The sequence below is a fragment of the Papio anubis genome, chromosome 2, assembly GCF_008728515.1.
Source record: "Papio anubis isolate 15944 chromosome 2, Panubis1.0, whole genome shotgun sequence".
In the NCBI taxonomy this organism is placed as follows: Eukaryota; Metazoa; Chordata; class Mammalia; order Primates; family Cercopithecidae; genus Papio; species Papio anubis.
The window spans coordinates 140,701,871-140,714,760 of record NC_044977.1 but is presented as its reverse complement, the minus strand read 5'-3'; the positions used below and the strand labels follow the sequence as shown (position 1 = coordinate 140,714,760).

At 36.0% G+C, this 12,890-nt stretch overlaps 2 protein-coding genes across 8 annotated transcripts in view; one reads left to right on the top strand and one right to left on the bottom strand.

Annotated features, from left to right (window-relative positions):
• MED12L (mediator complex subunit 12L) overlaps positions 1–12,890 on the top strand; it is a 341,626-nt gene that overhangs the window by 102,379 nt on the left and 226,357 nt on the right. For 4 of the 6 annotated variants that reach the window (XM_021934738.2, XM_021934741.2, XM_021934739.2 and 1 more), the window contains 2 exons: positions 63–167; positions 1,004–1,180. In XM_021934738.2, the coding sequence (XP_021790430.2) occupies positions 63–167; positions 1,004–1,180 (282 nt within the window). The remainder of the gene's footprint in view (positions 1–62; positions 168–1,003; positions 1,181–12,890) is intronic. The other 2 variants (XM_021934743.2, XM_021934742.2) reach the window with 1 other exon arrangement.
• On the bottom strand, positions 5,208–10,657 carry GPR171 (G protein-coupled receptor 171). Of its 2 annotated transcripts, XM_017955790.3 has the most exons (3): positions 10,526–10,653; positions 8,309–8,397; positions 5,208–6,856 (listed from the first exon to the last, which is right to left on the bottom strand). In XM_017955790.3, the coding sequence occupies exon 3, from the start codon at positions 6,822–6,824 to the stop codon at positions 5,865–5,867; it is 960 nt and encodes a 319-aa protein (XP_017811279.1). In that variant the 5' UTR covers positions 6,825–6,856; positions 8,309–8,397; positions 10,526–10,653; the 3' UTR covers positions 5,208–5,864. The 2 variants fall into 2 exon arrangements, with proteins under 2 accessions (XP_017811279.1, XP_009199775.1); XM_009201511.4 differs by lacking the exon at positions 8,309–8,397 and having other exon boundaries at positions 10,526–10,657.

Sequence of the window (12,890 nt, the reverse complement as noted above, 5' to 3'; positions counted from 1 at the left end):
CTTCAGTTTCTTGATGAACTCCAAAACTTACTATGTTACTTTCTTTCTCTGGCGATTATCAGGAACAGAGTATTATGGCGCATATGGGCATTGACTCAGGAACCACTAACATTTTTGATGAAGTAGACAAGAGTGACTTTAAAACTGACTTTGGTTCGGAATTTCCAGTAGGTTCAATCTTTGATTCTTATTGACGGTTAAGAATTAACCCACCCCCATCCCAGCCTGTCTCGATCCTTCTGTTTCTCAGAATGACTTGTGCGTTTGTGTTATGTAATCTTACCATATTCCTCCTTTGGTACAATTATCATCTGACACAATTGGGTCATCCTCAGTTTTGGCTGCATGGCCTACTCTGTGAATTCTAACACTCCTGTCCTCCTAGTTGGCTGTCTGACTCTTTTGTTCATTTTGAGGTCATCATCATCTCATTAATGTGTGAATGTAGTTTCACCATGACAGTCCATGTTGATTTGCTATGTGTATCTTCAGCTTCTATATAATAGCTTTGGTGGCTTTGGGCTTATTATACATCCTTCTACTTTATTTCAGTATAATTATAATGTGTTCTTCCTCATGAATCACAATATATAACTTTAAAAAAATACTGTTTGGAGTACAGACCAAAATCTTTATGTCTATTATTCATTAGTCTTACTAGTTTATTATTATGTATATGTTTCTGTAGGAAATGTAGCCCTATGAGGAAAACGCTTACCCATAATTCTGCTTTTATCTTTAGCTTTCCAGGTAGTGTAGACACATTTCTTATGTGTGTGGTTGTTATTTTCTCATCTACAAAATGGAGGGGTTGATCACAGATTCGTACTGATCTGAATATGAATTTTGTGGAAATTAACAAAATTTCTTCATATTTTTTGCTCAGTGATGAAGTAGGAAAAGGTGTATAAGTGTCTTATATGTGTGTTTTGGTATGTAGCACTGTGGTTTGGTTTTGCTTGCTTTCATTTACAATCTCCAACATTTGTTTTACATGACTTAGATTTTTTCTCCTATGCCTGGAGAGTCCTGTGAGAATGCCAACACTTCCTTGGGCAGAAGAATGTCAGTTAATTGTGAGAAGTTGGTGAAGAGGGAAAAGCCAAGGGAATTAATTTTTCCATCTAATTACGACCTCCTTCGCCACTTACAGTATGCAACACATTTTCCTATACCTCTGGTAAGTCATTGCTTCAGTTAATCTACACCCTGATTATTTTATTATAAGATCAATAACTGTTGAATGTCAGATTATTCAACTATTTTCTTGACTAATACATAATGATAGCAGGTGAATTTTTTGCATTTGCTCCTGCCTCCGTTCTAATTCTGATCTTAAGCTTATGTACTGATGTTGTCCAAATTTGTAGTGATATTAGTGGCTAATTAGATTTAGAAAATGAAATTTTCTATATTAGTATCCTTTTATTAAAGAGCATTTGAGTCACTGGAGGTGATGTCTAAATGTGTTTTTTTTTTTCTTTCCTTTTTTTTTGGGACGGAGTTCTGCTTCTGTTGCCCAGGCTGGAGTACAGTGATGCGATCTTGGCTCACCACAATCTCTGCCTCCCAGGTTCAAGTGATTCTCCTGCTTCAGCCTCCCTAGTAGCTGGAATTACAGGCACCCACCACCATGCCTGGCTAATGTTTTGTATTTTTAGTAGAGACAAGGTTTCACCATTTTGGGCAGGCTCGTCTCAAACTCCTGACTTCAGGTGATCCGCCCGCCTCGGCCCCTCAAAGTGCTGGGATTACAGGTGTGAGCCACTGTGCCAGGCCTAAATGTGTTTTAATTTGAAAGAAAATTTACTGAGTAACTTTTATGTACACTGTCTTACGGTAGGTACTTCTAGTCAGTAAGAATTGTGAGGCATAGGAAAAATGGGAGACAAACAACTATAAATGGCAAGCTCTCAAATATGTGCAATAATTGAGTAAAAACTCAAATTCTCACTGGAAGGTGAGCCAGTTGATATTTCTGGGCACCTTCCACTCTCAAAGAATGAGTATTGGAGAGAACTAGAGCATTTTAGTTGAAAAATTGGGTAAGACTTCATAGAGGCTTATACAAGATAGGCTCGGATTTGGACTGGTTGAATTTAAGAATTGTATAGCAAATGGGAAATGCTTGGCAGGAAGTTTACCGTTTGAGTCTTAGCAAAGTGATGTGCTTTATTCTAAAGGGTAACAAAATTGGTTTCTTAATATTAGAAATAAAAATTGGGTCAAAATTTGAAAAAAGTTTATTCTTGGGTTCACTAACTTTTTTTCTGGATTTTTATTTTAAGTGCAATTTCAGTGAGTCATTTTTTTTCATTGAGTGTTACTTTTACATATAAAAAGCATAATTGGGTCAGGAGCAGGGCTCACGCCTATAATCCCAACACTTTGGGAGGCCGAGGTGGGCAGATTACGAGGTCAGGAGATCGAGACCATTCTGGCTAACATGGTGAAACCCTGTATCTGCTAAAAATACAAAACATTAGCCAGGCGTGGTGGTGGGCGCCTGTAGTCCCAGCTACTCGGGAGGCTGAGGCAGGAGAATGGTGTGAACCCGGGAGGCGGACCTTGCAGTGAGCCGAGATCACCCCTGCACTCCAATCTGAGCAACAGATCGAGACTCTGTCTCAAAACAAACAAACAAAAGTAAATGTAGGTGTATTATGTTATTTCCTGGGTATCTTCTAGGAGTTTTGATCTGCAAAACTTAAGTATTCTGTTTGTTTGTTTATTTATTTATTTATTTTGGTATTTTGGAATATCTCCTGAAATGACTTTCAAAATTACCAAACCCATATATTTTTTTCTTATTACCGTTAAAAGTCTCTTTTTTTATAATTTTTCTATGTCCAGGGCCATTTCAAAACTTGTCAAATTATCAAACCCATGTTTTTTTCCGTATTACAATTAACAATCCGTGTTTTGTTAATTTTTCTATGTCCAGGGATGTCATTTATCACTGCCTGAATAATATCTATAATTTTCAACTGTTACCTATAGACATTATTCATTTACATTATAATGGAATAACCTCACGGTTTATTTAGGGGAGCAGAAAGGGTAGCCTTATATTTTAGAGATGTATCCTAAAGAATTTATAGATGAACTATCATGTCTGGGATTTGTTTTTAAAATATTCAGGGTAAAAAAGGGGGACGATATTAACATCCAGAGTTTATTTAATAGTAATATACCAATGTTAACTTCTTAGTTTCAACAAATGTACTGTGGTTCTCTTAAGTCATTTACATTAGAGGAAACTGGCTGAATGGGTATGGAACTCTGTGTACTATTTTGCAACTTCTCTGTAAATTGGAAATAAAAATTTATTTAAAAGAAAGAATAAAGGGGGGGATGATAAATTAAGCAAAGACGGCAAAATGTTGAAAAGGGTTGAAACTGGTTGAATGGTTGAGGGCTATGTGTTCCTTTCTTGGGTAAACGGAGCTTTGCAGGTCTCTCTCCCAGGTGTCTGGGTGTCAGAGCAGGACCCTAAGCCTCAGCTTCTTTATTCTGTTGTTCCCGTGACCTTGGTTTTACAGCCTTTCCCTGCATTTAACATTCTGCTTCCTTGGAAGAAAGAGCTTAAATGATTTTCAGTGACCACGTGTCATAATGAATCATGAGATAATTTAACTATAACAATTTGTGAAAGAACTGCTAGACAACTGATATTGTAGGATACATTTTTTAATAGCTTTCCACCACCGGTTGCCCTAAACTCCCTGTTACCATGAGTGCAATTCAGAAGAAGCCAAAGGATATGCTAATATAACACTGACATTAGGAATGCTACTGTCTGTTATTTTTCCCTTAATGAAGAGAGAAAATCTGACTAGCTTCTCATGCATGTAAGGAAACTATAAAAATATAGTTAAGAAAAGTGTTTTCTATCTCCCCGTGTCTCATATGGGGCCCTACTAAGTGAAGACCAAGGAGAAGAGGATTAAAGGAGGCTTGTCCAAAGATTCAGAAAAATAAAGTAGTTTCATGATGCTATTCTGTGAATAATACTTGATCTGCCCATTAGTGAACCATGTTTCCTAGACTACCAGCAAACACAGGTTCTAGTGGATAGGCATTCTATCAGCCTGCAGCTGAGGTAAGTCATTTACACTGTGTCAGATGTGTGAGGCTGCTGGAGTTTCTGTCATTACCATTAGCTAGCTAGAATTGTATAGCATTATCTTGTTGTATGTTTTATAATAGGCACTTTATGTATTTTCTCATTTATTATTCACTTCAGAGTCAGAATATATTTATGGAATTGTAGATAGGATTTTCAAGCTTTAGAAAATAATTTGTGAAATGCAAAAATGAGTTTGGAATCAAACTCGTTTTCCTAGCTTCCAGGAACACCATTTTTTAATCATTGCAGCTAATGCAAATGGATTTACCAGCTGTTTTTATATGGGCTTATTTTACTAATGAAATAAAAAACACAAAGTCATCATGTATGGTTATCTAAATTTTTCCAATATTCTTTTTCCTAACAAGTCTTTTATTTAATGCTGTGTATTCTTTCTGCATCACCAGCAGTGGAGAGAATTTGATCAGAGTTGTGACTCTGAGAGCTGGAGTCACCTTATACTTTATCGTTATTGATTGATTGATTGGTTGATTGATTGATTGATTTTTGAGACAGAGTCTCACTCTTTTTGCCCAGGCTGGAGTGCAGTGGGGCAATCTTAGCTCAATGCAACTTCTGTCTCCCAGGTTTAAGTGATTCTCCTGCCTCAGCCTCCCGAGTAGCTGGGATTACAGGCATGCACTATCACGCAAGGCTAAATTTTGTATTTTTAGTAGAGACGGGGTTTCACCATGTTGGCCAGGCTAATCTCTAACCCTTGACCTCAAGTGATCCGCCCACCTCAGCCTCCCAAAGTGTGTGAGCCACCACACCTGGCTGGAGTCACCTGTACTTTAAACTGGGGCCCTACATGGAGTCAGGCTCATCTTTCTGGACCTGGGCAGCGCTAAGTAGCTCAGCCCATGCTACATTCCTAACATGGCCTTGCTATGTGAAGTCAGTGTATCTGTTTTATAAAGACCATCTGACTGGTGCTGTTTTACCATTGATGTGCTATCGATGTGATTTTCTAGTTCCAAAAACACTAGTTTCAGTAATTAGTATAACTTAACTCCCTCTGAAATATTCTAGGGTCTCTGTTTCGTATTATTCAAAATAGAAATGAGAAGTCACTAAATTTATTATTACTAACATCAGGAAGCCTTTATTGTAACCTATAGATAGAATATAAGTACAAATAATACATTAAAGATTGTCTATATTTTTCAAGACTTTTTATAAATAAAAGTTTTTGATTGTGTTAGAAAAAAATGAGACATTAAAAAATGAAGGAGTAATGAGCTGAAAGACTACCATCTTTTGAAGTGTTGGATTAGAAATAAAATAGGCATAAGTAGTTTTATGTAAGCTGCATTTTTTAAAGTAATCTGAAAGGCTTTAAAATTAAGTTGCTGGTGGGCTTTCTGGTAACTTACATGGAAATTATTTTTTATATTTTTATCAAGAAGTCAGTTCCAGGCATTTAAATGAATAACTCATGAATACCTTTGGGTCTATGTCATGGGCCTCTTTTGGATTTCAAGGATATTGCAGGATTTTACATTCGTTCAATGAGACTCTTTAGTTTTTTGTACAAATATTTGGGTTAATGAGTAACAACAAGCCTAACAATAAAGCTTGACTTGCATTTAGAAACAGGATTTCTAAGTAAACCTGTCCATATTTGCTAGCTAATTGTATTTTTTCTTACTTTTTTTTTCTCCCCCTCTTTCAAAGCTGTATTTAATTTTACGGTCCAGTAAGGCAGAATTGGTAGCACAAAAAATGCTGTCTTTTATGCATTATTTTCACATCTTAAGTTTTCTTTCTGAGCCTTGGTCTCTTTAGGTGAGGCAAAAGTCTCAGTGACCTTTGAGCGAAATGCTTTTGAGAGATGATAGTACAGGATAGGATCAAAGCACAGGTTCGACACAGCCAGGAGCAGTGTAGCCTCTTTGGCTTTGAAGAGTGAAATCCTGGTTGAGCAATCAGTTATGACTTCTGTCTGGCTGAGGGTGTATGGGATTCGGACAATGTGGTAAGGAACAAAGCATATGATGTAGCCCGTGGTCACTAAAAGTATGTTGATGAGAGCCTTTTTCACATTTGGATAATTTTCATTATCTTTGTTTCTGTAGAGCTGTCGAATTACAAGGCAATTGGATATTAAAATGATGGCTGAGAAATTTAAAAATATTGCTACACATATGAAATTTGTCAGCAAATGCCAATTTCTTCCAAATTCCTTTTTAAACTCCATACAACCCACATTTGACTTTTCCTTGATGTCTTTGATGGGAATCATCATATTTGGCACCATTATAAGAAGGACCATTAGCCACACAACCGTTGATATCATTTTGGCAAATCCAGGTTCTTGTATTCGGTAGATCTTGCAGCTGTGTGTCAACTGAAGACAGCGATCAATGCTGACAAATGCTAAGAAGATAATTGATAAGTACATATTGATATAGATGAGGCAGGCTGTTACTTGGCAGTGGAATATCTTCAGTTTCCAAGGTGCCACACCCAAGTCAACAACAATTTTCACCGGTAATGCCAGAGTAAGCAGGAAATCAGCTGTAAGCAAATTAATTAAGTAGATGCTCACACACCTGTGATTCGTATTCTTCTGTATAAAAGCCCAGGTTGCAAAACAACTTCCAATAATTCCAACAAGGAAAACTAAATAAAAAAAATATGTGAATGGCTCCAGATCTTTATAAACTGGGCAAAAGAACGAACTGTTTGTCATCTTGAGGGAAAGTAAGGATGACTTCTAAGACTCTGTAAAATAAACAAGGAAAGGGAGGTTAGTAATTAAAATTAGCAGCTATTTTCTTTAAAAGACATTTGTCTTCATAATACCATTGTATTTCTAGTTTTTAGAATTTTAGTGGTGAACTTGCCAGACCATGTGGCCTGGTGAGAACATACTAGATTGTGAAGATGCCTGGGTTTTCCATTGTCTGATTTTGTGACTTTCAGGAAATCCCATGCAGGTTTGCTTTTGGTAGGGATATTTTCAACCTCAGGTTTTTCCATTCCGGTAGTTCTTGTTACCAGTTGGGTTGGAAGTTAGTTTGCAGAGGAGATAAGTGAACTGAGATTCTGAGAAGTAGAGAGAGGAAACTAGGGTTGTGGTTGGGCCTGAAGAGGCTTTTTTTCTTGTTTTGTTTTTTGTTTTCCATAGATTCATGTAGCTCCTAAGGCTGGGAGAACACAAGCTGACCGGGGAAGTAAGGAGTTGATGGAAAATTGTCTCCAGCCTGGTCGTGAGACTCTGTCTCAAAAAACAAAAAACAAAAAACAAAAAACACACACACACAAAACCACAGTTACCAGAACATGGATGTAAGTTTGTAAGTTCATTCATTACAAAATCCTTGGAGAAAGATTTATTTATATTAGTATCAAAACATGTGACTTCAACACTTGAGTTTTTTTTTTTTTTTCTTTCATTGTGGGTTTTGAAGCAGTTAAAAGCCCAGAAGCATAAGACATACCCTTAGAACTACTGTGATCACCACTGATAATGACAGTGAAGTCTTGTCATGTCCCTCCCAAATCTGGAACATTGAGTGGGTTTAAACTGATAGGGCTCCCTTTGACCTGGTCTATTCAAACTCACATGCTTAGAGCTAAGGGTACATTAGTAACCTTTCTGGTGCTGCCTGTTGGTGTGGGTCCTCCTTTTGCATATTAAACAATGTTCTTTTGTTTTAAAGACCTCAAGATTATTTTTGTATTTTAGCAAGAAAAAATTTTATGCTATAATATAACCTTTTTAAAAGTAGCAAATAGTAAGTTATAGTGACCAACATAGAAGGCCAGATCAGCTACTCTGTAAGAGCCCTTTAATAAGAGAATAAAACTTCTGACGTCTTTCTAAATTTTAATTTCCCCAATTAGTTAATGATCCTTTGTGTGCATTTGTAATGAAACAATGTATGCAAACAGATGAATAAGGCAGATGTACACAAAGCTTTCTAAATTCAAGTGCTGCTTAAAGGCTACATGCCCTTTCTCTTTCCCTACCTGAGTTAGCATGTTAGAGTCCATGAATAATGTAATTCTTTACCAAACTTGATGAAAATAATTAAGCAGTTGGTTTGTGTCTGGCATTATGCCAAATACTTTGCATGTACTTATTTAACTTCTTATCATTTCCATAAGCTAGGTGTTGTTATTGTCCCTGCTTTATAGATGAGGAAACTGAGGCATAATGGGGTTACTTACCCGAGGTTACGTAACTGGTAAGATACAAAGCCAGGATTCCAACTCAGTCAGTCTGTCCTCAGAATCACATTCAAAACCACTCCAAAACACTGCCTCAATAACAATAGTAAGATGATGATAGTAATGATGATGATGATGATTATATCTGCCAGGCTTTACTAAGGGCTTACTATGTGGGCAGGAGCTATGTTCTAAACAATTTTTATGTAATAAAGCTGAAATAAACTATTCATTTTTAACTTTTTACCAAAATACTAAGAAAATAAGTTTAGGCTTTTCATGTATTTTGATGTTTTATGCATACAGCCACGCACATGCACACCGTACACACACACACACGCACATTTAAAAACAAAACCTAGGCCCTATCCAATAAGTTTAAACCAACTTTGCTCTCAAAGCTTCCATAACCTAGTTTCTCTCTACCATGTCTACTATCTCTTAATCCCAGATTAAGATTGGGATTGGTGGGGTCTCTACTGTTCTGTGTACAGTTCCTTCCTGCCTTTATATTTTTGCATGTGATAGAAATTTTGGAGTCATAGGATTTTAAGGATGGATGGAAACTTTATTGATAGCCTGTAGTCTAATCCCCAAGTCAGTTGAGGAGATTGAGGGCTGGCACTGGTGTGTTCCTCAAGCTTTCACAGCATGTTCAGGCAGGACTAGGATCTGCTCTTACTGGTGATCGTCTAAGCTCTCTGTCTTTATCCTTACTATTCCTGAATCCTGCTTATTCCAGAGCCTTCAGGAAGCTTCTCACATCTGAAAGCTACTCCAGGCTTTACTGATGTCCTTGGCGACCATGAATTTTGATAGTTACCATTTATTTGCACCTTGGAATTTTGAACATACTTTTCTTCTTTATGTGAAAAATTAGTATTTGTGTGCATTGATATTGTGTCACATCTTTGCTTATTGCTACTTTCTAAGGCCCTAGGATTTTGGCTTATGCACTTTTATTTCAAATATTACATAATAATAGTAACATAATGTGTTTCTTTAAGTGCTCCATTGCTTACACAACTATAAAATAAGATCATTGTGTCAATGAGACTTATATGGTAAAGAGAAGAATTAGAGTAATTTCTTTTTATTAATTTTCTCTGTAACTAGAACTGACTATACGTATTCACCGTACATGAATAATTTATTTGAAATGAATAACTAATCATTCAATAATTCTCAAGAATCATGGAACATCTCACATTTCTCACATTTGTGTTTATGACCTTTTTTCTAAATTGCAGTGAAAAACAAATCTGTTTATTTAAAATTTTTGCTTATGTAAATTAGAGGTTAAACTATTGTATAATAACATCCTGTGTTCTGTGTCACAAGTTTGAGAATTAAGTGCTTATTAAATATTTTACCAGACAGTTACTTACCAGTGAAAATGTGAGATACTCAGAGGTAGTCCAACAACAACAATACAAGATTTTAACTGTCTCTGTAGTTTGGATAGAATGCCCATTGCTTAGAAAATAAATAAACTGGCTGGGCACAGTGGCTCATGCCTGTAATCCCAGCACTTTGGGGGGCCGAGGTGGGTGGATCACTTGAGGTCAGGAATTCGAGACCAGCCTGGTCAACATGGTGAAACCCTGTTTCTACTAAAAATACAAAAATTAGCCACCACCATTACAGGCGGTGGCGGGCACCTGTAATCCCAGCTACTCAGGAGGCTGAGGCGGGAGAATCGCTTGAACCCAGTATGTGGAGGTTGCAGTGAGCCGAGATCATACCACTGCTCTCCAGCCTGGGTGAAAATGCGAGACTCCTCAAAAACAAAACAAAAGAAAAACAAAATAAAAGTTTATTAGATTTTCTATGGGAGTTGCAGTGGAATTTTCTTGAAATCACCTATTGTAATGTTTGTAGAGGAAAGTAATCTTAAAGCCTGTTGTTCCCGTTGTGAAGATCTACAACATGGCCTCTATCCACTCAGTTATAACATTGAGTTACTGAATAGTTATGCTCGCTCAGGTATTCAATCTGGTGTCAGTTATCCTGTCTTTTGGAGACAGATGAATGGGTTCATCAGATACAAGAAAATTATAGTGTCATTCACAGCTAGGACCTATTTAGAGGTCCTAAAAATTGATGCTTTCTTATACAGCTTGGCTTTTTCTACTTATAAGCCTTAAATACTGAAAATCACAATTTTGTTTTCCATGGAAAAGCATTTGAGTATATTAAGTGTTTAAAAAGACATACCTGGGGCTATCTTCCGTGAGCCTCAGCAGGCCTTGCTGCAAGTCTTCAGAGAAGCAGGAGCTGTTTGGTTAGCCGCAGCAGTAGCAGCCCCATTGCAGGCTGCTGGCTTTACTAAAAATTTCCTTTCCTTTTTGTGTGGTTTTAAAATGTTGCATATTGACGTAGATGAAACTGTGGTTTGCAAGTAGTTTAACTTATGAAGTTCTCCTAAAGAAGTTTTTTAAATATATACAATTTCATGTATGCTTTCTTAAGCAATTTACTTGTCATATTTTTTAGAGAAAAGATCTTCATTTGTCTATTTTAGTACCTAACCTTTTTTTAAAGTATCCAAGATGTGTTCTGTATCATAATTTCAAAGAATATCACTCTTTATGCCTTGATGGGGATTAATAATTAAAGATATAAGCTGTTTATGCAATTATTTCTTCAGTATACATAGTAACACAGCATTTCAAAGTTAAAATTGAAAAAATAGTTGCGCTGTTTAATACCTGCTGAGACACCTATTATTAAAAAAAAGTAAACAAAAATGTATTTTACAGAGTCTGCTAATGTATGTTTTATTTATGTTATTTTGTGTTCATTATAGAAAAATCTGGAAATAGAAATAAAAAAGGAACATGCAGAGAGATAATTACTGTTAATATTTTTGGTACATAAGTTTTAATTTTTTTCTATGATTATTTCCACTTAAATGTTATTCCTACTATTTTGTAGTTTATAATTTTTCATTGAAGAATATATTGTATATATTTTCAATTTATGAGATTAGGCTTGTAGTTAGTATTTGTCTATTTGACTCAAACAGCTTAATGGATTGAAATAGTATTTAGTAATTAATAGATTGTGTGTAAAGGAACCCTACAGTGTGTATTTAAGTTGTTTGGTTAAATGTTCATTGTGTCTGTGGCTGAACAAGTGTTTGTTGAATGTTTGAAAGAAGGCTAGCACAGTGGGGAACCTAACAAACATATTTTCAAGAGTTTTACATTTTCTGGTTCGAAGTTGATGTGTAAATGCAAAGCCATTGCCTGGTTAGTTAGGGTCTGGTTTCTTCTAATGCTTTGTTGGCTTGGTAGGTGCTTTGGTTTCTTTTAATAATACTTGGTCAGTTTTCTAGATAAGAAAAAAAGAAGATACCTTTCCAGGATCTAAAATTAATCCCTTGGTATTAGTTTTTAAAAAGAAAAATCTCTCAAAAGATGAAATGAGAAGTATCTAGCTAGGGAGAATTTAGGGAAAGTCTACGGAGACTTTTGAAAAAAATGTAAAGATGCTTATGATGATATTGGTCACATTTCAGGTATTCTGACATCCCCCCAAATTCATTTAATTATTATTTTTGCCAGTGAGGACCATAAATTATAAAGTAGGAGGGAAAAAGCAAATGTTTCTCAAACATTTTATGTTAAGAACCACTGTGAACTTCATCATCATAGTGCTAGGAAAGGATCTTTCTTTTAAGATATGTATGCTTCAGTGTTGTACAGGACTCACTGAAGAACATACTTGTAGAAAAGACATATTTGCAGACAAGTAAGTGAGAAGTGATCAGGGCTTACATTCACTGGAGGGTAGAGGGGGTGAAAGGGAGAGAATTTAGAGATGGGTGCAGTTGATTGCAAACAGTGGTGAATGATTTTACCATGGCATGGAGAAAAACTGGGATGAAAGATTTTTGACAGAGTTTCTGTTTTGCTTTTTTTAGGTAGGTCTCTTTATATGTTTACTTCCCTGGTTCACTTTAAAGTTGTAGACAAAATTGAAAAGTACAGACAATTGTACTTAAAAATCTACTCAGGCCACAGTTTCTGTGTCTGGATTGTCAAATGTGAAAGCACTAAAGTGCCCTTGTTCTCAGAGTTATATTTAATTTTTAGAATAGTGAGAATTAATCTTTTAATGGAGAGATGAATCATATTCCTCCTCTTGAGAATGAGCTTGGGCAACCTGGCTTTGCTTGGAAGTTTATTCACAGTGGAAATACGTGTATTTTTCATTTTTTTATACGAGTTTCATTTGATTTTCTAGAAGCCACTTTTTCTATCTGTTTCATTGAGGACAAGTGTTTGTGACTGTATTTAGTGTTCCAGGAAGTTGTATGTCATCACTAACACGCCCCCAAGCGGGAAGAAGTGAGGCGAAGTTATTTTTCCCTTACCTTGGTCATGGCAGTGCTGTTTGTTTAATAAATAATCTGTTCATTACTTATGAGTATTTCATGGATATTTTGTATGTGTAAAATAAAAATTAAAGCTAAGTTGTCCTCCAAGTTATTAAGAAAGAAAATATTTTCTGTAGTCTCTCCTATCCATACAAAACGTGCTTTTGATTTTATTGAACACAAATACCAAACAACAGT